Source organism: Chiloscyllium punctatum, chromosome 40 (genome assembly GCF_047496795.1).
Source record: "Chiloscyllium punctatum isolate Juve2018m chromosome 40, sChiPun1.3, whole genome shotgun sequence".
NCBI lineage: Eukaryota > Metazoa > Chordata > Chondrichthyes > Orectolobiformes > Hemiscylliidae > Chiloscyllium > Chiloscyllium punctatum.
The window spans coordinates 2,369,284-2,395,791 of NC_092778.1; the positions used below are offsets into that span (position 1 = coordinate 2,369,284).

At 41.8% G+C, this 26,508-nt stretch overlaps 1 protein-coding gene across 1 annotated transcript in view; it reads right to left on the bottom strand.

Moving 5' to 3' along the window:
- LOC140464281 (sodium/myo-inositol cotransporter 2-like) overlaps positions 1–22,321 on the bottom strand; it is a 36,915-nt gene extending 14,594 nt beyond the window's left edge. Inside the window, exons 1-12 of the mRNA XM_072559156.1 lie at positions 22,238–22,321; positions 21,912–22,075; positions 20,030–20,101; positions 19,839–19,943; positions 17,596–17,655; positions 15,474–15,578; positions 11,635–11,740; positions 11,335–11,415; positions 10,089–10,294; positions 5,155–5,290; positions 4,940–5,047; positions 3,489–3,639 (exon numbers count right to left, since the gene is read on the bottom strand). Coding sequence (XP_072415257.1) covers positions 3,489–3,639; positions 4,940–5,047; positions 5,155–5,290; positions 10,089–10,294; positions 11,335–11,415; positions 11,635–11,740; positions 15,474–15,578; positions 17,596–17,655; positions 19,839–19,943; positions 20,030–20,101; positions 21,912–22,067 — 1,286 coding nt within the window. The 5' untranslated portion in view covers positions 22,068–22,075; positions 22,238–22,321. The remainder of the gene's footprint in view (positions 1–3,488; positions 3,640–4,939; positions 5,048–5,154; positions 5,291–10,088; positions 10,295–11,334; positions 11,416–11,634; positions 11,741–15,473; positions 15,579–17,595; positions 17,656–19,838; positions 19,944–20,029; positions 20,102–21,911; positions 22,076–22,237) is intronic.
- Positions 22,322–26,508: the final 4,187 nt, after the last annotated feature.

Below are 26,508 nucleotides of genomic sequence, written 5' to 3' on the forward strand. Positions count from 1 at the left end.
GGATGGCGAGTCAGGATCTGCTGGGCTCAATCTCCACAGAACCAGCATCTCTCCACATTGAGGGGTATCACATTCCAGTGAGATCTCATGAGGTAACAGAACCATGTACACAGTGGCCTGATTGCTAGCTCATGTATGAAGCTATTGAAGAAAGCAGATGGATTTAATCCACAAGCTGTTCTGTTGGCACACTGCTGACTTGGTAAAATGATTCGGCTGCAGCCTGCCTGAGGGAAGCTGACTATTATAGATGGACAGATTCAGTGAGAGGTAACAAGTATTCAGGCTGATGCACATTCTATCTCCAGACATATTCTGTCTCCGAAAGTTTGGTCCCAGGAGCTGACTCAATGGTATGGCATGGATGAAGCTTTCCAGGGTCTGTATGTTGGTTTAGGGGGACAGGGGCAGCACGGCAATATTACCAAGAACAAACCACAAGGAGAAAGGTGACTGTATGCATCAAATTAATGTCTTCACAGATCTTCTAAAACAACAGCACGATGCACAGATCAACACTGGCAGCTGAGGAGGAAACAGTGCTGTGAGATGCAGAGCAGCATCCCTGACTGTGGTGCTGGCTGTGAAGGCATAACACAGCCAGAACAGTGAGCCATGGCAGAGTTCCCACACTTGCAGGGTACTCTCAATTGTACATACATTGTGATCAAAGACATTGCAAATAACATGTAGGGATCACCAATAATAAAGGATTCCGCTCCCTAAATGTGCCAGCATCTGTAACCACACTCGCTAAATGTTCCAGGTTTAAATGGGAACCAGTAAGGTGTCACAACTCCTATATACTGGAAAATTCACAGTTGCCTGTACCTTCATCACTTATGGGACTGGCTGCTGAGAGGTAAAGGCTACTCCCTCGAGACCTGTCAGAAATCCTCAGACTGATGCGCAGGAGATGTACAACGCAGCACATGTTTCCATAAGGACCATGGTTAAGCTGACCATGAAAATGAGATGTATGGATCACTCAGATGGCGCACTGCAGTTTACCACAGACAGGGTGTGCTGCATCACTGCAGTGTGCTGTGCCCTCCACAAACATATGAAGAACATCTTGCAAGAAAAAGAAATGTCAGAGTGAGAGGACTCCTCCATTGAGGAAGGTGACAGTGAGAAGATTGGGGTCATGTTCGAGGAGTCATACTGGGGCTACAACAACCTTGTAGGGAACTGCTTCCAGGGTAAGTGAGCAAGATGCTTATTTTAGTTTATATATTTACTGGCTGGGAATGATGTCACTTTGGGGGACATACTTCAATGACTGAGAAATCTTTCAGTTGCAGTATCGTTTTAAATAAAGGCTAGATTCTTAATTTCCATGTACTTGTGTACTGTGACCAATTAGCAGCACCAAAGTGTGGGAACAAGCCTACAAATGGCACATACTGACTCATAGATTTTCATTTAAATAAGGATATTACCGAAATACAAAACTAACGTGGGTAGATGGGGTTAATGTACTGATCAGCTGGAATTTATCTGACAGAACACTCTCAAGGAGATGAATAAACTATATTCGTGGTCTATTAGAAAGATTCATCAAAGGCTTGATCAATATAAGACAATGTATAGTAACAGACAGTTAGTTCTAAGCCTGCAAAAAAACAAGGACTCAGCTAAATTGTTTAGTTTGATTAAATTATGAGTCTTAAAGCATTGGAATCTAATGGTGAAGCGAATTTGTGAGGTGTTCAAACACAGAAAATTAATACTAACAAGATGATGCACCTAAGGTCAGACTTTGGAACGTGATTGTTACTTGTACATGATCATCAGGTTAGAAGAGATGCATGGATGGAGTGGACTGTTGGATTTATCACACGTCAAAGACCGAGAGCTTGATTTAAAACCAAATTCATCACTGTAATATTCCTGAAGTGAGAAGACGTTTTCAATTGCATTTAGTTGGAATGCAGCCAGAGCTCTCTGCTTCCCAGTATCCAGTGGATCACAGGTAGGCCATACCAGGGTGCTGCACACATACTGATCTGGCTATGCCATCGTATACAGTTCACCTAAAGCTCGCAGTCCTGCAGTAGGAGAGGTGGGGTAAGCTTTGGGTATTCAATAACTCCTCCTGCATCTAGCTGTGCAACGGTTAAATGAGGGAAGAATGGTTTCTATTTGACTCCTGCTTGTTAAAATGCTAGACAACTGGGACAATTAATGAAATGGAAAGGGAAAATATGATTGCAGCCAGGACGCGTGCAATAAATGATGGTGGTAGTAGGAGGGTATGAGCTGATTTACAAACATTTTTAGATTTCAACAAATAAGGATTAGCAGGGGTGGTTGGATTTCAACACTGCTGTAATCCCAGAGGTCAGCCAAATCCCAACTTCAATGTACAGGTGGCCTGGCCCCAAGTAGCTGAAGTCACCTGGAAGGTATCCTGACCCCTGCTCCAGCCCCCCACACCTGTAGGCCTCTGTCTAAGTGTTTTTTTCACCCTATGATCTATAAGTCTTTGCTTACTATGATGTGCCTGGACTGCTCAAAAACAAAGCTTTTCACTGTACTTATGTATACCTGACAATAAATCAATCAAATCAAACCAAAAACCCTGCCTCTCCTTGACCCAAAGAGATGTAGCTCAATCAACATGCAGGGAGTGGAGAAACTACACTTAAATCTCCAAAAATACTCAACGTGCTCAGTTTGGAGATTGAATATGAACAATTGCTTGTGTTGAAAATCAGAGAGATTCTCCATATGAAATCATTTTATTATACAGCAAGAGTATTTATAAATGAAAGCATAATTTAGTTTTAAATAAATTGGATCTTCATTGGTAAGGTTCCTATTGTGTAATCTACTTTGGAGAAGGAAGCTTTGGTAACAGTGTTGCTCTGCTCAATATCCCGGTTAGACTCTGTACAAAGCAATCAAGTTTCAGTGTGGAGTTTTCAAGCTTGAGATGATGAGCTGACAGTGAAATTGTTTATGATCTCTCACACTCTGAACTATTATTTGAAGCTCTAACAAAAGTCACAATGATCAAAGCACTCTCTTATCTTCCAGCCCAAATTTCTGCCATATTTGGTTGCATAATAACAGGGTAAATTAGTCATTAATTATATGTAAATATTTACAGATATGATATAAATATAAACCTTCCCCATGCTGTATGCTGACACTATTGGACAAAATAAACTCTAGGTTTAAGGAGTGGTTGAAGATACTAGGACTAACTGCACCATAGCAGTGAGGACCAGAGTGTAGGAGGTAGGAAGGACTCAGTAAAGTAAGAGATTTCTTTCTTTTGAGAATCTGGGAAACAACTAAAGGAGGTAATAACATGATGAGGTTTGATTTCAACACCATTTAAATAGTGGAAGAACACATAGGAGGGTGTATTGAAACCTCTACTCAGAAAAGTGTAAGAGATCCTGTGTTGCTTATGGACAGACAGTAATTATACTTTCAGAAAAACATTCTTCTCTTCAGCTAACTTAATCCTTTCCTACCTGCCAACGATCATGAGCTCCCACTCAGTGCTCTGAGGTCGGATGTGTTGCCAGATGTCTATTGTAAACAATGTACTCGCACTGTTGAAAATGGAAGTGAGGGAGGACATCAAGGCTGCAATCATTACTGACATCATAAGGCCTCGCAGTCCTGCGATAAAAGAGGTGCTGTCAAACTAAGCATTGAAGTATAAAGTGCATCACAATAGTGACTTAGTTACAGAGTAATGATACTTGAGTCTAAGAACACCAAAGGCCACTCTCTTCGAGGGCAATTAAGATAAGCAACAAATGCTGACCATGGCACTGATGCAAAAATATCCATGAAAGAATAAAAAACAAAAAACTCCCATAAACCAGTTGAGACACTTACACTTCAGTGGGAATTCGAGTTTTATGAGTGAAAAAGGGAACTCAGATGAGGAAGTCCCATGAACAATTTAATAGGAGGAAGGATGTTTCCCATTAATGCTTTCTGCTCGTGATGGTTTTACTGAAAGACCTTGTTGGGATCCAGCAATCTCCATAAGTGATATATGCAGGGTCTGATGGGAAGCAGCTGCTGAAACAGGCCAACCATGTCAGGCCACTGGAATCCTGGGCCATATGATTCTATAGAGGCTGCCCCACGGATTAATCTCATCGCCAAAGTGGGCCATCCATGCCAGGCCACTGGAATCCTGGGCTGCATGATTCCATCGAGGCTGCCCCAAGGACCAATCTCATCGCTGAAGTGGGCCATCCATGCCACTGACCCTTTCGGTGGAATCCAGGCCCTGCCACCGAAGAGTCCGAAGCAGACAAGCAGACCACGCAATGGCCACTGCAGCAGCTGTCCGAAACATCCCTCATCCACCTCACCAATGTTGTTCCGACAATGTAGCAGCCAGTACCGAGTCCCCATGCTTATCCTTCCATATCCTCAATGCTGCTGCCAGAGTCTCATTCCGATATTCCAGCAGCCCAGTGTGGTGGTTTTGCAGCAGTACTGTCTATTTCCGAACCCAGAAGCCATGAATTGAACTAAGATGGACTTTGTCTTTTTTTTCTTCTCGATGCCTTCTGCTATTACTATGGGCACCGTGGTATGGCGGCTCAAACACATTTCATTGCAGTCTATTTTGTTTAAAAATACAAGTGAGAATAAATGATGGGAAGAGCAGAACAAAATGGTGAATCAAGACAAACATCTCAATGGCAATGTGCCACTGACTCCTTTGTACAACTTTTCAGATTCTTTCTTAACTCAAATAGTGGCGAGAATGTGGAAATCTCTAGTTCTTGCAGTGGTTGAAATGAATGGATTGGTGTATTTAAGGAGGAATAACTGAGTATATGAGGGATCTAGAATGCTGATGGGCTGGAATGAAGCAAATTAGGAAAGATAAACATAAACACCAGCATGGACCAGGATCCGTGTGGGGCATTCGAGATAACTGGAGTTCTTTTACCTCCTGGCAGCAACTCCATTACCAGCTTCGGGTAGGCAATGTCCGAACAACCAACTTTGTTCCCACAAATTCTCTGACAGGTGTCGGCATCAGCACAAGCCACTTCATCTAGAAGATGAATCATAATGGAGATAAGCATTTTGAGGTTAAAGGAAGATGTTAATGCTGTTAAATTACATGGTGTCAAGAAGGTGCAGCTATTTCTTTCCACATACCTGTAAAGAGTACTCGGCTTATCATGCCTGGAAGAACCATGATGAAAACAGGCAAGGTTTTCAAGTAGACGGCCAACAAGGAGCCACCTTTGGCATGGAGCAGATTCTTTGCAGAGAGTGACCTCTGGACAATGACCTAAAGTTGACACGAGAAACAGAATCATTGAGTAAAATATTGCAAGTTCTGGAAATCTAAGCTCAGGCCGAAGTGACAGTTGGTATCCGAGAAAGAGGATCTGACATTTCTGATGTGTCGGTTTCATCAGAAAACTGGGGTCACTTCTTCAGACACCGGTTTCTCTCTGACTTTAAGGCTATTTCAGTTCTAAGCAATTCAATAATTGCCACTTGGCACCACTTCCTAATATGAAACTATCGGTATTCCATTAATATATCTCAGGATTTTACCCAGACAAGCTCCAGCGCAGGAACACCACTCAGGAGAAAGAAAAACATGACAGGACGATACTGATCTTTTTCTTCTGAAATTATAGATGGAGCCAGCTTTGACAATAGGGTGCTGGTCATCAGTTTAATAAAGTGCAATCAGCAAAGGTGAAGCCCATAGAATAAAAGAGACAATAGTACCATGAACATAAAAGCTGGGAGCAGAGATTTGGAGTATATTGTTGCTTTTCAGGCTGGAATAATGTGGCCAGTGGGATTCCTTAGGGACCAGTATTAGCACTACAATTTCTTGAGATCTGTATTTGTGACCAGGAATTGGACATGTAGTGCACAATTTTAAAATTTGAGGATGACGTAAAACTTGTAATTATTGTGAACTGTGAGGGGAATTAAACTTGAATGATTTATTGTTACATGCATTTTAGAGTGAATATTACAGTCAAACACAGTGGAAAGCTTCAACTGTTGCCATGATCTGGCACCATTTTAACAGTTTAAGAATAAAAAGAATTTTAAGAAGACATAATTTTCTTCATCCTGCCACTGCACCAGCACTGGACTCTTGATTTACTTCAAGAGAAATACAGAGCTGGATCTCAATTTTTTTTGGCTAAGTCTGAGTTGTGTTGAGTTTTTGGAGGGTTTTTCACCATGACATTCATATCTAACAACACTCACTGCAATCAATACCTGTAGCATTTCTCATGTCCAATTCCTTATCATGGACTATTTCCCGAGCCACGCTCCATTCAGCTGATATCTACCAAAAGGTTGTGTTTCCACCATCTTTAAATGGCCACTGTGCCCCTTGGTGAGCACTGGTATTCCAAAGCTGCCCTGCTCACTGATGGGCAAACTCAGAACAACTCATAGAGGGCAGTGAAGGCACAGACAGGGACCTGGAGTTCCTGGTGGGTGGGATGTTTCAGACAGAGGCACTTTTGGGTGGCATGGTGGCTCAATGGTTAACATTGCTGCCTCACATAACCAGTGACCCAGGTTCAATTCCCTCCTTGGGTGAGTGTCTCTGTGGAATTTGCACATTCTCCCCGTGTCTGTGCGGGTTTTCTCTGGGTGCTCCGGTTTCCTCCCACAATCCAAAGATGTGCAGGTCAGGTGAATTGGCCATGCTAAATTGCCCATAGTGTTAGGTGCATTAGTCAGGGGTAAATATAGGGTAGGGGAATGGGTCTGGGTGAGTTACTCCTTGGAGGGTCAGTGTGGACTTGTTGGGCCGAAGGGCCTGTTTCCATGCTATAGGTAATCTAATCTTTTCTCCATTGAGGAAGCTGTGCCAAAACACCCTGGCAGCCTGTTCTGAGGTTGTTACCCAGGACAACACTGTGTCCAAGGTGCAGAGGAACAGCCAGCAGTGCCTCAAGGTTAATAAACATCTCCACTCATTGCCACATCACATCCATTCTAACTCACCTTCTGTACCCACCTGGCACAAAGGCTCATGCTCTACCACTCTCACTCCTGCCTGCAATTTCTTCCCCCACTCCCTCACACCAACCCTCCACACCCCTCGCCAAAAACCTCCTCCCTCCACAGCGTGCCCCCTGCCTGGCCTCCTCAGGGCCTCTGAACACCTCACCACTATTTCCCCACATGTACCAACATTAACAGCTGTGCCACCCACTGTTAGGAGACTCAGTCCTTCGTGTTTCTTATCATCCCAGAAGAATACAGCACAAAGCAGCACATTGTGGTGGGGAGGGGTTGGTGGTGGTTGCCAGGCAACTGGGTCCTCAGCCCCTATGAGAAGAGAATCTTTTCCCTCATGGGACCATTACTGGGGGGATGCAGAAACATCCATGTTCCACCAACAGACCAAGTACTACCCTGCATGCCGCTGCCACTCTCCCATTGCCACTCTCATTCATTGCATACCACGTCTATACCATCTCTCGCTTGTATCTTGCAAGTACAGCTAGACTCTCCCTGATCTCATGCAGAAAGGCTGTCTCCCCTCAGAAATACTCTCATCCTCAGAGGAACTATCAGCAAGGCTGCCTTCTTTCATCCCCAGATACTGGCACCTCGGTGGGCACCTTAGCCATTGAAAGTGTGAGGGCACAAGCTGGTGAGCACCTCACTGTGACACTCTGCAGCTGGCTGAGGAAGGAATGCCTCAGGCCACTGGCACTTGGAGGACTGGCAGAGACCAGGCACCCATTCATGGCCAGGCAGGAGAGGACTCTGTGGTGTTGATAAGCAGGGATTTGGTCCACAAACACCATGGGATATGGGACACAATGTCCCTCATTAGCCAGAAACTGCAGCAATGCAGTGATTCATGTGACTGTCTGGCTGTCTCCCTGAGCAAGTCATCATGGAGAACCAGGCCCAGCATCTTCTGGGGCTGATGGAGAGGTGCCCACTCCTTGCATCCATCGCCCTAGCCACTGGTCCACAGGGGGATGGGGAGTGTTCTCATCCCATCACATGATAGGACAGAGTCAGGAGGTACCTAACCAGTGGGGAAACCACACACACAGTCCCCTTGTCAGTTAATATCTGTTTCAGTACAGGGGTGGCCAGGCTCTCCATCTCCAACCTGTCTGCCCCTCTTGGACCCTTGGATGTTCAAGCTGAGGAAGGTGAACTTGCCTATGGCAGCATTTCAATGATGGTTACTGGTACACCCTTCAAAGCAGGTCTGTCCTTCCACAGCACTCTGCTGGTATAGTGGAGAGGTGCCAGGATGGTCATAAGGGGTTGCTGAATGCTCATGGACAAAGGGTGTGTACATCTCTGCCTATGATCATAGGCAACATGGAGGTTGTTTGGAGGCAGTGGTGAGCTGGTCCTACCAGGTACTTGTTCCAGCTTCCTTGTTGAGGTTTCCCGGCATCGAGCTTGTCTGGTGAATTGCATTGAACAAAAGTCTGAATATTAATGCAGGGAGTTGTTCCAATGTTCCAATATTCTGGGGCTGGACATCTGATCTCCAGCCACCCATCACGTTCACTGTGACAGAGAGGCTCTCCATTGTAGTAGCCATTTGAACCACAGAGAATAAAACCAGGGACATTCGAGTGAACTGTTAAAAGACACTGGTTTGGCTTGAACTGGAATGTTGCGTTCAGTTTAGGGCACAATACTTTAAGTGGCATTTAGAATGCATCAGAGGGGATGCAGAAAATATTTATGAGTATGGTTCTAAAGGTGAGAGAGTTACGTGGACAGATTGCGAGAAGCTGGGACTATTGTGTTTGGAAATTAGAAGGTTCAGAGGGGATTTGAAAGGGCTTTTTGAACTCCTGGGTGTTTGGGACAAAGCAGAGAGTAATGACATGATCCTATGGGCACTGAAAGGTCGAGAACCAAAGGAGTCCTAATTTAAAATTGCTCACAATGACAAGAGGAGAAAGATTTTACACAGCTAGTAGTTAGCATTTAGAATACACTAATTCTCATCTCAGGAGGAGGTTGGGTGAGGGTAGAGGAGGGGTGGAGGGTCATGCCTTCATCTTCCTGACATTCTCCAAGGATTGAGTAAGGCCTGAGAAAGGGCAAGGGTGGCCTTCCTAGTTGGAGGCTAATGGACACCCACAAGTGGCCAATCAATATCCACTTAAAGGTCTACTTGGCCATTGCCACAATCAGAGGGGGAAGGAAACATAGACTAAGGTAGGCTGTCCACTCAGGGTTGGTCTCCAGGTCTGCCTGGGAAGGAGAGAGCCTTTTTGATTATGCAAGTTTCTCAGGTATTCTCCTGCTTTTTCAACTGATCTCAAGATGAGTCACAAAATTGTAGGTCAAGGCTGCTCCAAGATGAGTGTACAAATATTAAACTCATTACTTGTGCAGTACTGAGGGTGTGCTGCATTGTTGGAATTGCTGTCTTCGGAATGAGACATTAAATCGAGGGCCTATCTACCTCCACTAGTAGATATAAAAGACCCCACAACACTATCTTGAAGAACAGCACAGGAGTTAACCTTCATCTCCCGCCCAATATTTATCCCTCCAATCAAAGTCACAACAACAGTCCATCTGGTCATTAGCCCACTGCTGTTTGAAGGAGTCTTGTGCCCAACCCGATGATTAGAAAGCACTTTAAGACATCCAGTCACTGTGCAAACATTTATATAAATGCAGGTCTTCTTCCTATCTGTCCTATAACATGATCATCCAAATCATCAACAGATTGTCTTGAGATTCCTACCCTTCCCTTCCACAAACTTACCGAAACTTTATAAACCAGAGCAGCTCTTGAAATTACATAGTACATTATTGTAAAGAGATGGTGTGAGAATCTGATACAACAACTGAGAAATTAGTCTGGGCCCAACCCATGCTGATTTCTTTCCACAGATAATTTATTCTTAGGGAAGATTAAGGAAAGCAGTAAATTCTGGTCTTTACTTTCAGCTGAGCCAATCAGATATGCGAGTGCCAGTGTGGAAATGCTGAAGTGTTAATGTAATTGGTTGGATGAGTCATTCCAAGCTTTATATTGAAAAACTCAGAAGAGAAGACTGAGGTAGGACACACTAATATTAACAAAGTGATGATACCTGATCTGTGCACCAATACCAGATCGAAGGGATAGTCATTCCGATCAATACACCTGGCCAAGGAAAGTCAGAGGTCACAGGGTCCCGAAATATGTGGAAGGCATCATTCCTTGGGAGGCCACAAGTTGTATTGAGGTCACGGACACTGGGGATGGCATGGAAGTATAGTTCCTGAAGACCTGAATAACCATCAACCTTAATGAAAGCTGCAGAGCAGAGACTGGTTTTATTGATCCAGCAAAACTATACATTCATCAAGTTAACTAACCCCCATCAATCAAACCTGCACGAAAAAAAGTAGCTAATCCCCTTTCTACAAAACCAATGTTTATTTGCAATTATTAAGATGCAATCTTTATAGAAAACCATTAAATGAAGATTATTCTTTTGGATAAAATATACCTACTATTTCTTTTTATCTCTTGTTAAAGGCTTTCTTCTCTCCTTTAGCTAATTGGCATCTTTCTATTATACAGGTTATTCTGAGCTCAATGATAGGAGAGAACTTCAAGAGATGTTCCTGGAAGTTACCATTCGCCTCCTCGGAGGATGTAAAATGATCCGAGCAAGATCTACCCATTGATAAGCATTAAGAACTCACTCTGCTGGGTTACACTGGTTTAATTGGTTTTAGTTGTTCCTGGATATGATATGAGAGTGAATCTAGGTCAATAATTATTACTCATACCACTGTTGTTCTTGAGAAGGTGGTAGTGAGCTCTCTTCTTGAACCACTGTTATCCCGGGTTGTAGATAGATCCACAATGCCACCAGTGAAAGAATTCCAGGACTTTGACCCAGCAACAGCAGATGAACAGTGATATAGTTCATATTTAGGATAGTATATGCCTTGAAGGGGAAATCATAGGTGGTGGCATAACCATGTATCTGATGCCCTTGTCCTTCTCAGTAGCATCGGCAAACCCTCTCAGAGTCAGGAGGCAACAGCTAATGATGCCACCTGGTTTGGAGACACCTCTGGGTAAAAGCAAAATCTCTGCATCTGGTGATTCCTGGAATACATTTCAGTTGCTGCTATCATTCCCCTATATAGTCCTTCACTCCAGAAATACTAGTGCTGATGGTTTGATGGATATCAGCCTTACTTTGTGATTGGTATTGGCCTATCAACATGTTACTGGTATCAACCTTCATTGTACAAACCCACTGCAGTATAAATGAACAATCAATTTTGGTTCTGATCGGTGCAGGTTTAACATTGAGCACATGGCTCATGCGCACTTACCGAATCCCATGAGAACCAGAGCCCCAATCAGCATGATCACAGTCTGTAGGGCATCGGTGTATATTACAGCAGCTAGCCCACCTAGTACATAAGATAAACTAAAGTAAGTACTTGATTGGTTAAAAGCAGCACTAATTTTTATTTTTAGAAACCAACTTACAAAGATGGCTTTGCTGACATAGGCTCTTTGAAGAAGAAGGAGGAAGATGAGAATTTTGGAGACAACATGAGGATGGGATAGTGTTATTGGATACATTTACCTTTTACATGGGAAAAATGCTCACAGTTTGTTGAACCTACCCCCAACAGTGTAGAGAGTAGTGATCGCCAATAATCCAATCACTGCAATGTACAGGTCCCAGCGAAGAGCTTGCTGAATAAAGACAGCTCCAGCATAGATATCAACCTGCACCCAATACATACCACAAGATACATTACTCAGCAATGCAACATCACAGAACCTCACAGCCCAGCTCAAAACCACCAACTCCGACTTCTTACAGGAGGAATTATTTACTTATTCTTTCACAGAACATAGACATCACAGTATTTATTGCCCATTCCTAATTATTCTTGAGAAGGTGGGTGCAAACTCCCTTCTTGAACTATTAGATACAACCACAGTGCTGTTAGGAAGGCAGTTCAAAGATTTTAACTTAGTGACAGTAACATAGCAGCAAGATAATTCCAAGTCAGGATTGTTATGGTCCAGTTAGGGATTGTCAGAATTTCAAGAGAAACTTGAATGATTTGATTTTACCATTAGAACCGTGCCATGGTTTTACTTTTTTAAAGAACACAAACTTTATTTTAGAAACTGGACTCAAAACAAAACAATAACTATTCATTTAACAATATGATTTATAATTATATACACTCTGCATTTAGGTTTATTCCTTATTCCCTGTAAGAATTAATCCTATAGTTCTGTAAGGAGCACCGATAAGAATGCCACAAGAAACTAGCTTTAATTCTCCTCAGCTCCAGCCATTCTCACAAGAAAGTCTTTCATTTACAACCTCTTGATGCCTCAGTCCCGTGTTCAGTTACGTTCAGTACTTCCAAGCTAACCTGCTTTCTTTGGGACAAGACTCAGTGGAGAACCACTGTAGATTCTTCCACAAGTTTCAAACTGAACAATCCTTTACCTTTTGTTCCTTCACAAAATTCAAGCTCTGATTAAGTCTCACTTGTACACTGCAGACTGAGTGATTTTTTTAAACTCTTCTTACTGAACAGGTCTATCGATCAGCCAGTGAGTTGCAAATCACACAAAGTCCAAACTGTAACAAACTTTCTCAGCAGATATTTCAATAGATTAAAATCAGAGAACCTCCCAAAACTCTTGTCCACAAATCAATCTTTAAGTCAATTATCACTCATTTATAAGTTGAGTTTTGACCTGTGAAGTAAATGGGTTTTACCATCTATTTTTAAGCAATGTTTTAAAAACATTTTGTTTTCTTGGGTAAATGGCTTTTAGAACTCATTTACCCACAAAAACTAAATGTTTTTAACCTAATTAACCAAAAACAAACATCTCATTGGCATTCACATTTTGTAAGAATTCCAGACAAAATGTTTCAGTCCTTAACTAAATAAGCCCAGCTAATATTTTATAGCTCTATCTCCCTGTTGTTCTGATTTTATTAAACAAAATGGGTCGTCTTTTGAACTGCCATCTTTCAGATTTTCTCTCAAGCCCAACATTTAATGTCCTGAGAATTACAAATTACCTCTAAAATATTAATACGAACCATGAAGGGGAGATTCTCAATTGGATTGTGTAAGGCTGAGAGAGTACTTCAAAGGCAATAGAGCTGCCACATGTCTGCTGCCCTTATCTTTTGGAGGACATAGGATTGAAGACACCGTTGAAGCAGCCTTGGAGAGTTTGAGCATTGCAAATTGTAAGTGATACATTTTGCCTCATGGCGAATAGACAGAGTGAATGTTAAAAGTGGTCAGTACAGTGCCAGACAAGTGGGTTGATTTATTCTTGATGGTGTTAAGCTTCTTGATTGTTGCTGGACGTGTACTCATTTGATTAAGTGGAGAGCATTCTATTACTGGACTGGTTTATGGCTTTTAATGATAGCCAGGACATGAAGAGTCAGCAGGTGAGTTATCTTCCACAGAATTCCTAGCTTCTGACCTGTTATGATGTGTGAATATTGCACATCGTGTATCTGCCCAAGTCTGAGTGTATTACAGGTCTTGATGAACAAGGACAATGACACCTCAGTGTCTGAGAAGTTGTGAATGAAGTTGAAAATGGGGCAATCAGCAAGTATCCCCACTCCTGACTTTATGATGGAGGGAAGGTCATTGAAGAAACAGCTGAAGCTGGTTAGGACCAGGACACTACCTGGAGGAACTCTTTTAGTGGCATTCAGGGGTCAAAATGATTGACCTCCAACAACCACGACCAACTTCCTTTGTGCTAGCTGAGACTCCAAACAGCAGATACTATTCCCCTAATTCCCACTGATTCTAATTTTGATCCCTGATGTTGTACTTGGTCACATACTGCCTTGGTGTCAAGGACAGTCAGTCCCACCTCACCTCATCTCTACAGTTCAGCTGTTATGGCCATGCTAACACAAAGGTTGCATTGAGGTCAGAAGCTGAGTGGCCCCAACAGAATGCAAACTGAGCATCACCTACCAGGCTATTCTATAAATGCTGTTTATTAGCACCGTAGGTGAGACCTTCACTCACTTTAAAAATGACCCAGAGCAGACTGATGGGTCTGGGTTCGATTTAACCTGCTTTGTTTGAGGACAGGATAAATCTGAGTAATTTTCTATGTTGTTGGATAGATGCCAGTGTTGTAACTGTACTGGACAAGCTTGGCAAATTCTGGAGCACAAGTCTTCAATACTATTAACAAAATGTTGTCAGTGCCCATAGCCTTTGCAGTATTCAGCATTTTCAGTCACCTTTGAATATTGTGAGGGATGTTTAGCTCAGTTGACGGGATGGTTGCCCTCTGATGCACACCGACAGCATGGGTTCAATTCCTGTGTCAGTTGTTGTCACCACGAACGCCCTTCATTGACCATGCCAGAGGAATGGTTGAACTCACCACCAGTAATTTCTCTCTAATGAGAGAGCAGCTTATAGTCCTTGCAGTGATTTTCACTTTTACTCAATCATGTGGAATGTGTCAAATTGGCTGAAGGCCTCAGGATCATCCACTTGGTATTTTCGGATGAAGAGATGCACTGATTTGCTGGGCCCCCTCACCATTATACGGAAAGACTACCAGCCTAGATCTGATCCATTGGATTGTGGTGTCATGAAACTCTGTCTATCATAAGATGGATCCACTGTTTAATATGCAAGTGGAGATGTAGCTTCTCCAATTGACTTTTAGGTGATTACCATCATTTTCAGATGGTAACCAGCAAAATGTTGTTTGACCTGGGACCATGAGAGTTCATGGCCATGGAGTAAATATTGTGAATCTCCATGGTAACTCCCTCTTGACTGTATTCCACTCTGGTGCTAACTCTAATGGCTCAATTGTAACCTGTCTTACTCAGGGTTGGTCACAGTGGTGCCTGAGAGATAATCATATCCACAGAATCATACCCATGTAGATATTTGCAGGCTGTTGCTTGACTAGTTTGTGGGGAAACTGTCCCAACTTTGGCACAGGCCCTAGATGATATTGAAGAGGACTTTGCAGTTTGATAGGACTGGGTGTACAATTGTCATTTCTGGTGCCTAGGTCAGTGTCAGGTTGTTCCTCCATGTTCCCAAACAATTATCCTGAGCTTCTAGTTACACTAATCTACAATGACATGACGACCATGACACTGCATTTAATTCTTGTATACAAGGGACACGCCATAGTGCTTTATTTTTCCAAAGTGAAGTATCTGTAATCCAATACACCTGACTACACTTACAATTGACACTGCTCAGTTTTATGTCTCACCCATTTACAGATTTTCCTTTGCTCCCTTCCATTAATCTGTGAGGAACTCAAGGAGGAATATTTCTTCCTACATGTGCATTCACTCTGTTTGTGTTTGCTAATCATTTTCCAGATTCAGAAATACTGATTTTTCAAGTTTTGGAAGCATTGTTACAGAACCCTCAAGTTGGTCTCTTCAAAATTGCATACTCACCGATATCTTTGTGAATATGTAGATGAATAAGTAGAGAATTGCAATAAAGAGCCGAATTCTTTGGCCTCCAAACCGTTTTCGTAAATATTCAGGCATGGTGGTGACCTGCAGGGACAGAATACCTTCAACTCTATTCTAATGTTAAAATCACATGGGAATCAGGCACAATGAGACTTATTTATAATGTTTATGATTCAACCTTGCCCAGCAATCAATTGTGTAACCATTCCGAGATGCAGGACATTCTTCTTTAAAGATGAAAGAGATTGAAAGAAATACATGAGGAGTGAGCATTTAGACAATTATCAAAATTGCACACTGAGCAGACAGCATGAATTAGAAACAGAAACTCAATGCTTCCAGAATATGTAACCAGCCCAGATCATACAAAGTCATTACCAATCTTGAGCTCTGTTGCAAAGGAGCAGAAGCCAGCTCAGAAAAATGCATGGTACAATAGTCATGCACAAAGATTGTGAGGAAGAACACTCTGATAATGATAATTGTGTAGTGATGTTGAGTGACAGCAATCAGCAGCAAGACACCAAGCTGTCAAACAAGTGCAGCAGAGAAGGAGGTGTACCTCTCCACATAGACTGTGATCACAAATTGTCCAACTTCCAAAGCATTAGATTGAATTTTAAAGTGGCATTCTTGTAAAGTCTGTTTCAGTTAATTATCAAATTGACAGCAGATGCCAATGTATAATCATGTAAATCAGTTTGGAGGATGCTTTAATCGTTGGGAAACGAGGATGGTGATGTATTATATCTCACAATCAGTATGGCAGTATACCTTCAAGGGATATGCTCATGATATTATCACTGTACCTGGCCTGAGGTTGTAATGATTAGTGGTCCTGCCTTAAAGCTCGAGGGACCGGTCCTCAATTCCGCCCTCAGGCAACTGTCTGTGTAGAGTTTGCACTGTCACCTCATGTCTGTGTGGGTTTCCTCCGGGTGCTCTGGTTTCACCCCACAGACCAAAGATATGCAAGTTAGGTGGATTGGCCATGCTAAATTGCCCATAGTGTCCAGGGATGTACAGGCTAGTTGGAATAGCCATGGGAAATGCAGAATTACAGGAATAGGGCAGGGAGGTAGAACTGGGTGGGCTGCTCTTTGAAGGGTCGGTATGGATTCAATGGGCTGAATAGACCTATTCCACATTGTAGGGATTCTACGAACCACCACAGACTCCATCTTACCTTGAATTTCTCGAAGTATGCTGCTCTGCTGTAACCTGATACCTTAATATTAGCCCATATGTTATGGTCTAGGCCAGACCATTCAAAACATTCTTAAGCAGGCAGCCCAGACCATAACTTTGCAATTTGTTTTGGTAAATGTTCAGTGAAAATTACCCAGGGTAAGGAAGCTTGGTTGACTACTGGATTTTAAAACAGACATTTATTCACAAAATTACACAATGAAACACAAAGAACAGAATAAAGAACCCTTATAGAACTCAGTCCATCCAAACTAGACTTAAGTATGCTGTTCCAAATATACACAACAGTCCCAATAAGCAAACCCCCCTTAAAAACACAGTACCAAAAAAGGATCAGATGCTTACAGATTGAAGTTAGAAGGAGAGAGAGTTTCTACACAGCTCACTGTTAAACTTCCAACCATTTCTGGACTGAACTAAACTGCTCAGTTAGAGAGCTGACCACTTCCCTGTCATTCTACAAGTCATTTCTAAAACATGGCCACTTTGCCCTGAAATCTCATCTGTTTACATATAAACAAAAGGCCTCTCAAAATCCTTTTAATCTCTGTACCAAACCAGACTGATTGGAGCCCGGCCTGGTTTATTACCCCTCTGAAAGAAATCAAGGACAGAGTCTCCTTGAGCCAAGGGACAGCTTTTAGAAGAAAGAGGACTAGCTTTGTGACACATGCCTGAGGAATGTAATGTTTATACATTATCGTTAATTGTTATAAAGGACTGTTGGTTTCTTCAATATCATGATATCCATTTCCATGTGTTATGTTATAGGAGATAACATAAGCATCAGATGAAATGGCTTGCTAGTGGCAGGTTCAGCAAGGATCAAATAAATGGTGAAGAAAAGGAAAGCTTCCCATGAATGAAGAGGTCAGCTTGTTTTTAACTTTACCTCAGCTGCAATGTAAATGGGGAGAAAACACCAAGCCAGCAGGATCACAATAATCATTCCCTAGAAAAGGAGAAGTCAAGAAATTACAATCAGGAACTGAAACAAGAAAATTCTACCACTGGGTATTGTGACCATACCCTTCCAGAGAACAGTAACTTTCATCCTGTTAGTCTCCACCCTCCTCTTGACCGTAGAAAACATCCATGATGATAATTGACAACCCAGATCACACTATCAATCCTCAAATGAAGCCTTTGAGAAAAATAATACAAAGCTGTGGACAGACTGAAACGATGCAAAGCATTACACATCCAATGAAAGAATGGTATTTATCTCAGAGTACAAAGTGAAACACTGAGATTTAGAAAATCGTAACAATGAATATGATGGAGTTAGTTGAGTACATAAATTAGGCACACGTCAATATAATGACCATATTTCAAAAAATCTAAAATCACTTAAGGCTAAGGTAGATGCATAAATGCCAAACCTGCAGGGCAGAAAAGGAGAAGTTTCACTCCTGCATAGATTTGAGTTGATGTCAAAATGTTGTTGTATTCATGAAAAGGAACTGGCCAAATGTCTAACTAAAGTAGGCGATGAGGATAAACGCATTGAAAATAGTTTGAACATTTTATATAACACCTGACTCAATCGGATACATTATTTATATAACATAAATGGTCAGAGATTACAGATTGTAATTAACAGCTGTATTCTCAAATTTTGCATCAATTTATTCATCATAGCATCAGCTAAAGACAAAGCTGTAATTTCTTTAACATATTTTGCATGCTCAATATCTCCCAAAGCACTTCATAGCCAATGAATTATTTTGAAGTGTGTTTATCTCTGTTATGAATGAGACTAATACTGATCAGCTAAATCCACAAATTTAAGATTAAAGAGACAATTCATACACTTTAAGTGCCTGATTGGTTCATGTATAAACTAGACATGAGGACAGCTCACCTGCTCTTAATGTTATAGATTTTTTATATCTGCCTGAATAGATAGACAGGTGTCTTAGTCCAAAAGACTGTACCTTAAAGAACACATTTTCTCCATGACACAGAAGTGGTAACCTGTATTAGGTGTTGTAAATCTTAGGGTGGGATATTATTACACCCTCTTTAGGAATGATTCATGTAAAGTGAAATGCAATGGATTTCGGTCTCCATTTCCAGCTCAGGAAGTCTCAGTGCTTTGAACAACATGATGACTGACATTTCAATTTAGTGCAATTAGCAAGCAGACTTCAAAGGCTGCAAACCAGACATGTACCCAAAAGTTCAATTTCACACCAACTGGTCATTATCTTTAAGGCAAGCTAACACTTACATCACCACCAATATTATAATTACAGATGATTAAATACTTTGTTTATTTACTTGTGATTCTTACGATAACTTGGTTAACAATGACCTTATATTAGATGAACAGATTAAGATTGTTTATCTATCTACATCTGATTGACTATTTCACTGTCCAGATTTATCAGCTCAGTTCTGAAGTTGGGCCAATCTCATGACTAATTAGTATATTCGTTTTGGTGATTGGTATAATATTCATATTTTATTATTCTTCGGGATCCATTAATCCAATTCTTTGTTCAAAGTATATATGCAATGAATATGTAAAAGATTAATGTAAAAGTAAATGATTTCTTCTTCTAATTTTCAAGGAATCATAGAATGGTACAACTGCGAAAGAAGGCCATTTGGCCCATTATACATTGCCAGTTCTTTATTCTAGCAGTATTCTATAAGGTTTTAAAATACTTGAGACCGTTTGTCACACAACATTTGACTACTTGGAAGGTGACATTTCAGGAGTGAGGATAGGAACGGTTTACATACAGAATTACAGACAGTTCCTGGGGTTGCAAAGGTGTTCCATTCTGGAGCCCATTCCTAAGTGGAATTGCATGCAAGTTGGAACACAATACAGGACAATGGAAAGCTGCCATTCATTAGTACAGGAAAACTTTATCTGTCAATTATAACCATGTGTGACCATGGTATAAGCTTTTGTAAGTTTATTAATAGGGGACCCTATGTACTTTGAGTCCTTTATCTAAATGGTACACAATTGCTCTCTTACGCATTGGTAGTTTTGCATTATTCTATGGCAGTGTTCCTAATCTTAAAGAGTTGGGCTGGAGAGGGAAGGCAAGACAGAATCTTTCTAAATAGGTAATTGTCTGTGCTAATAAAACCTAGCAAATTTGTCATAGGGCTCACATTGAATTCATATGCACTGACAGCGATCCCAGAGGCTGCTCCTGTTCCAGCTAATCCGATGAAATGACCACTTCCCACATTACTGGCAAACAGTGACGCTCCAATCTAATGGAAGAGAGTAAAGAAAGTCTCAGACTAGGCAGAGTCAAAGGCCACAGTCAACAAATGAGATCATGAGCCAAAATACTCACCGGCCACCATACCATATTCCTCCCAGCTAGAAAATAGCCTTTCACAGTGTTCCTCTTTGTCCTGTACATAGACTGACAAAAACAATGCATCATTCTTAATCCAAGATAACATGTACCCAGCAAACTATAAGGGTGAAATCAATACGGTGATCTACACCTTTCTCATTGATTAACACTGGCTCTCAAAGCTCGACAGGTAGCTACTGTGGTCCACCTGGATTCTTTGTTATGTCCCATCCCCGATAAAGAGCTGAGACACAATGCCATTTCCACACAAAAGATCTTCCTATGTCAACAGAAGGCCTGTGCTGGTATGTAGCTTTTACTCACCCACCTGCTCTTTCCCTAAAACCCATTATCCGATGATATATTTCAATAGTTGCTTTAGAATCTGATTCCACTACCCTTTCATATAGTGCATTCCACATGTAAAGCACTATGCCTATTTTTCTTTCTCATACCAACATTGACTTCCTTATTTACTTTATTAAAACCATTGATGATTTAAATACCTTCACTCAAATCCTCCCTTAACCTTCTGTAGGGAAAGCGATTGTAATTTCTGCATCTCTAATTTCTCCAGTAGTTTACACACAGAATTATGGGTAGTCACCAAAGCTGGTAACACACCATATTTGTCCTTAAAGGAGTGTGTGTAGTTTTTATAGGTGGGTAACAATATGGGTCTCACATAGGTTAGAACAATCCCTGCAGCCTACAAAATAAGGCTGAGGTCAAGAAGAATACTTTTGGAAGTTAACATGCCACAATCCATGCTGGCTGTGTTCAAATTGCTGGAGTAAATCCAGGTGCAAAAACCTTCCCCAGCTGACCAACTTTGGACACTACACACCTGAAGTCCCCTGCTCATTCCACATCCTCTTGATGCCTTGACATCCTTCCGAAGTTATGTGTTGCCCAAATTTGAACACAATATTCCAGCTGGGATTTTCTAAAATTTAGCTTTCTTATTTTCATTAGGGAATATATTGAGATTATGAGATACAGGGGTGACAATGTAACATTAGCCCACACTTGGTTCCATTGGCGCAAACAGCATACAAACTGCATGCAGCCCGCTCAACAGCCTGACTGTAACACACAGTTCAGCATGAACTGCTCTGCCAACCGATTGAATGTTCGGTATGATACAATGGATGTATCAAAAGCACATGACAATTAATCTACACTTTCTAAAAAGCAGCCTGTCTGTCTTAATGGGGAGTTGGTACACAAGCTATTGGATCAGTTTCAGAAGAGCGTTGTTGAAATGCAGACGACTGGCTAGAAAAAGGGCGTTTCAACACATTCAGAAGCTCTTAGTGATGACGGTTGGTAGGACTGGAAAAGCCATGGGGCTGAGAGACAGAATACCCATTTAGCTGAGAGTAAGAAAGGTGGGTCAGAGCACCAACTGGGTACAAATGACCAACCGTGAATGGTTATTTATTGAACAATGTTTGACATCACAATGAGCATCCTGTGAATATATCAGTGGAAACATGATGCACCCAGACTAATGCCCTTCCAGTCAGAAAGTGCCTCATGAACCGCACTGTAAATGGACAGAAGGATTCCAATTGTCATTTTAGATGTTCTGGTCTCTGTAAACCAACACCAATAGCATTACTGAACCCAGCTTTACAAGCCATTTCTCCATTGACAAAGTCAAGGATCTGTTTGATTTTACACTTTTTCAATAGCCTTTACAATTTGTCCCACTAACAGCACATCTGGATACTGGTGTGCATACACTTCCTTCTTACAAACACAAATACATTATCATCCAGACATTCTTTTCTCTGCAGCTGAGCTCACACAGTCCCAACCATTACCATCCCCCTCACCAGAAAAAATGGCTTCCAATGAATAGAGCTCTTACCCAGAGTCCTACAGCCAAGACAAACACTAAATATACAGTCAGGATCACAATGTCAGCCACATCCAGTGTGTGTTGTTTTACTGGAGCTTGAGCTGTGCTGCCTGGGGTATTTGTTGTCTTCTCCATTGTCAAAGTGATCTCAGTCTTCATTTCCATTTCTCAGCCTTTGATGGGAATCAAATGGGATTTCATAATTAGCAAACGGAATGATCAAAATCTTATGCTAATATAAATGAAAAAAATGCTTTAAAGTTATATCTGTAATCTGTCAGTTTTATCTTACAGAGTGTTGATCAAGTGGGTGGCTCTTGTTTAACACCTCTTACCTGGCTTTCAAGTATAACTCTTTGCCTTTACATTGACCTCACACAGTAATGCAGAATTGACCTTTCTCTGCAGCTGTGTTTGAGGGGTATCACAGGAACAAACAGAAGCAGGTAAACTTCCCGTATCAGTGCGAGCTGCTCTCCCTAACAAAACTTACACAAAAATTTGCTCTTTCTATGGTCCTAGAAGTTCAAATTCCAATCTGAGGTGTTATTAAGTAAAGGAACAAATTCACTTTGGGTTAAAGTTTAAATCAAATCTATTTCTGTGATGTTAGTTTAAGCACAGCCAGGGAGAATCCTATCATGTCACAATCATCTGAACCTTGGAGCCCTTTAACAGCTTTCTCCTTATCTCTTAGGCAAAAGTGAGGACTGCAGATGCTGGAAACCAGAGTCTAGATTAGAGTGGTGCTGGAAAAGCACAGCAGGTCAGGCAGCATCCGAGGAGCAGGAAAAATCGACATTCCCGATGAAGGGCTTTTGCCCGAAACGTCGATTTTCCTGAGCCTCAGATGCTGCCTGACCTGCTGTGCTTTTCCAGCACCACTCTAATCTAGACTCTCTTCTCCTTATCTGCCAACAGCTTAATATTCTTTAATGTTCTTCTTCCCTCCCATTCCATAAGGTGCTAGTACCTTGCCTCCAAGCCTCTGCTCATACCACCAAACAGCCACAAGTGAGGAGATTCTATGGCAATGCAGCAACTCCATTGATCGATTGATCATTTCACTGTCGTTTGCAGGAATCAGGATCGGCAAAATCCTCAGCTAAAAGGATATTGCTGGCAAAGAAAGCTAACTGACAAAACATGGGCGAATTGTCAGCTGTTTTTCATCCATTCAAGTTGGTCAGTGAAAGACTGTATGAAACATCTACACCTATCCAATAAGTGTCCACTGTGGGAGATGCTTCACCAGTGAATTTGGGCCTTTAGCATGTTATCGCCCGAAAGTTTTCATTTCCTTAGTTTTCATATGGTTCAAGAATGAAAGTTACATTCTTAATGTGAAAGTGAGGCGATTTCAACCAAGCAGTAGGGCTCATAATGTGGCTCATTTATTTATTTTTATTCACTCACAGGATGAGGGTATCTCTGCATCAGCCAGAATTTGTTGTCCATCTCTAATCGCCCAGAGGGCAGTTAAGAGAGAACTGCATTGGTCCAGAACATTACCTGAGTCTCTGGATTAACAAGTCCAGCGATTATACTACTAGGCCTTTTTGAATTTATGCTTGCTAAAAGAAACATACATTTCGATGCAGACCCCCATTCTTTTCAGACAGAGGGATATTGTGAAGCCTTGCATTTTTCTTTGGATTACCTGGAGCACAGGAAGCCTCTAGGTCCCTGATGCCTTTTCTATAGCAACACTACAATCAATCAGTATCAACTTGCCAACTAATCAGCCTTTCTTCCTGTAATATTGAGTTCTCCAATTTCAAATAACCTCCCTTCTCTTCCCCTGACTCCCTCCCAGCCCCTTCCCTTCCCTTCCACTCCATCAGCCACCTACTGGAATCATTTCACCCATTGACCAACCAGGACATACCCTCTACGTGTCTTCACCACTCCCCACTTTACCACCCTGCCTCCGCCACCCCCTTTATCTGCAGCACCCCCCAGTCCTGAAGAAGGGTTACACCTGAAATATCAACTTCTCCACCTCCTGATGCTGCCTGTCTTGCTGTGTTCTTCCAGCATCCTGCTTGTCTATGATGGTTTAAACTTTAGCAATTCAGTCTTTGTCCTAATGAGTGCAAGAAAAACAGTTTCAACAATATGTCCCTTTTCAGTAATATTCAAGTTCTGTACTACCAACTAAGTAAGATGCTGATGAGATAACAATTCATAGGATTAGATGGGGCAAGTTACTATCAATGTCAACTCTGATAAGATTAATACCAAACCTCCAGAAAGTTCAATGTATAAAGTTGATATTAGTCATTGTTAGGCAATGATGATCACTTTCTTGATCAATCTGTAATGTAACAGAACTGGCCTACAATGTCTGCAGAGCAATGTGCATACAATCAAACGCCCATGGGAAATATGCACTGCAGGTGAAGTCCTGCCATTTTTGAACATCTTCTCTCTGGTAAAAATCTTCTTTCCTTCTCTCCTCCTCCTCGGTCTTTTGGTAACCGATCGTGCTCTGTATAACCTTTTGTCATTCTCCCAAGGATGCTGTAAACATGGGCAATGCCAAGTAATGCCCTCATGCCTGGGACCAACTGACTTGTGCAGAGCCTTGAACCCTGTACATGCTCCTGCAATTCTCACCATGCCATTGGCTAGACATTTTTGCGGCTTTAAACATCAAGGGAAAGCACCAATCATTTTTACAGATTCAGCAAGGGCCAGGAGAAAAAATGTATCTATCTGTAAATAGTCAATGCTACCCTTCAATGCTGTGAGGGCGATGCCAGGGGATAGGGACTTTTCTATTCTGCTGCTGAATGTGTAGCTGTACAAGGGGCATTAACTGGCAGCATCACACTCTGCTTGACGGCAAATCTGCCTGCTGTGAATTATCAGTGACTGATTGTTGTACTTATGCTAATGATCTTCCCAAAGCAGTATCTCCGCAATTTGCCCCAAAAGTGTCCACACGTGTCACAAACATCAGTTTGTACTGAAGGCACTTGTGTGCCCCCCAAGAAACAGATGTGAACCAGTGTATTAGCCTGTTCTGAAGATTTTACAAATAGACCCAGGAACATTCACAAAGACAACAATATCAGCCTGGGACAATTTTATTTAAATCAGAACAGCATGGCTACACACTAAGGCTGAGTGTGTACATAAGCCTGTAGAAACATTGCACTGACATACTTTGAGCTGAGCTTTAAGTACCATAGTGCATTTTTTTTGTTTTTTTTAAACTACAAACCAAAGTGCATTTATTGAAGTTCTGAGAATCGCAAACTCTTAATTGCCTTGTTAACTTGTAAACAAGTAGTTTAGAATTGTTACTGCTACTGCATGCTGATTCGTTGAGCTTTTTATAATCTATGCTGGAATTCACTCTTAGAGAAAATGCACTGTTCAAAGTTTACAAGTTGTGAAGCTGGGATACGGTTGAAAGCACATTCAGCAGTAGAGGATTTCATCTCGTTTAGTTCAACCAAACTGAGCATCTGTTTCACGCACCATTGTCAATTTATAGTGAGAATTACCTCAGCAAATACTTGGTTTAATTCTCAATTGGTAAAAATGAAATGCAAAGCAGTGAGATTTAGGGGCAGAGAAGACCATAAAATAGAATGGAGTCCTTCAGCCCACCAAACCTGCTCTGCCATTCCATCATTTTTAATTCATTCCAGAAATGGGGGCTTTACTGCTTACATCAGCAGTTAGTACCCATCCCTAATTGCCCTTATGAAGGTAATGTTGAGTCGTCTTCTTGAATTGCTGCATTCATTTGGCGCAGGTAATTTTGAGGGAGTTCCAGGATTTTGACACATTGACGCTGAAGGAGCAGTATTTTACTTCCATGTCAGGATGATGTGTGGAATTTGCAGGTGGTAGTCATAGAGATGTACAATATGGAAACAGACCCTTCAGTCCAACCCGTCCGTGCCGACCAGATATCTCAACCCAATCTAGTCCCACCTGCCAGCACCCGGCCCATATCCCTCCAAACCCTTCCTATTCATATACCCATCCAAATGCCTCTTAAATGTTGCAATTGTACCAGTCTCTACCACTTCCTCTCATTCCATACACATACCACCCTCTGCGTGAAAAAGTTGCCCCTTAGGTCTCTTTTCTATCTTTCCCCTCTCACCCTAAACCTATGCCCTCTAGTTCTGGACTCCCCGACCCCGGGAAAAGACTTTGCCTATTTATCCAATCCATGCCCCGCATAATTTTGTAAACCTCCATAAGGTCACCCTTCGGTCTCCGATGCTCCAGGGAAAACAGCCCCAACCTGTTCAGCCTCTCCCTACAGCTCAAATCCTCCAACCCTGGCAACATCCTTGTAAATCTTTTCTGAACCCTTTCAAGTTTTACAACATCTTTCCGAGGAAGTGAGGAAGGAGACCAGAATTGCATGCAATATTCCAACAGTGGCCTAACCAATGTCCTGTACAGCCGCAACATGACCTCCCAACTCCTGTACGCAATACTCTGACCAATAAAGGAAAGCATACCAAACGCCTTCTTCACTATCCTATCTACCTGTGACTCCACTTTCAAGGAGCTATGAACCTGCACTCCAAGGTCTCTTTGTTCAGCAACATCCCTTGGACCTTACCATTAAGTG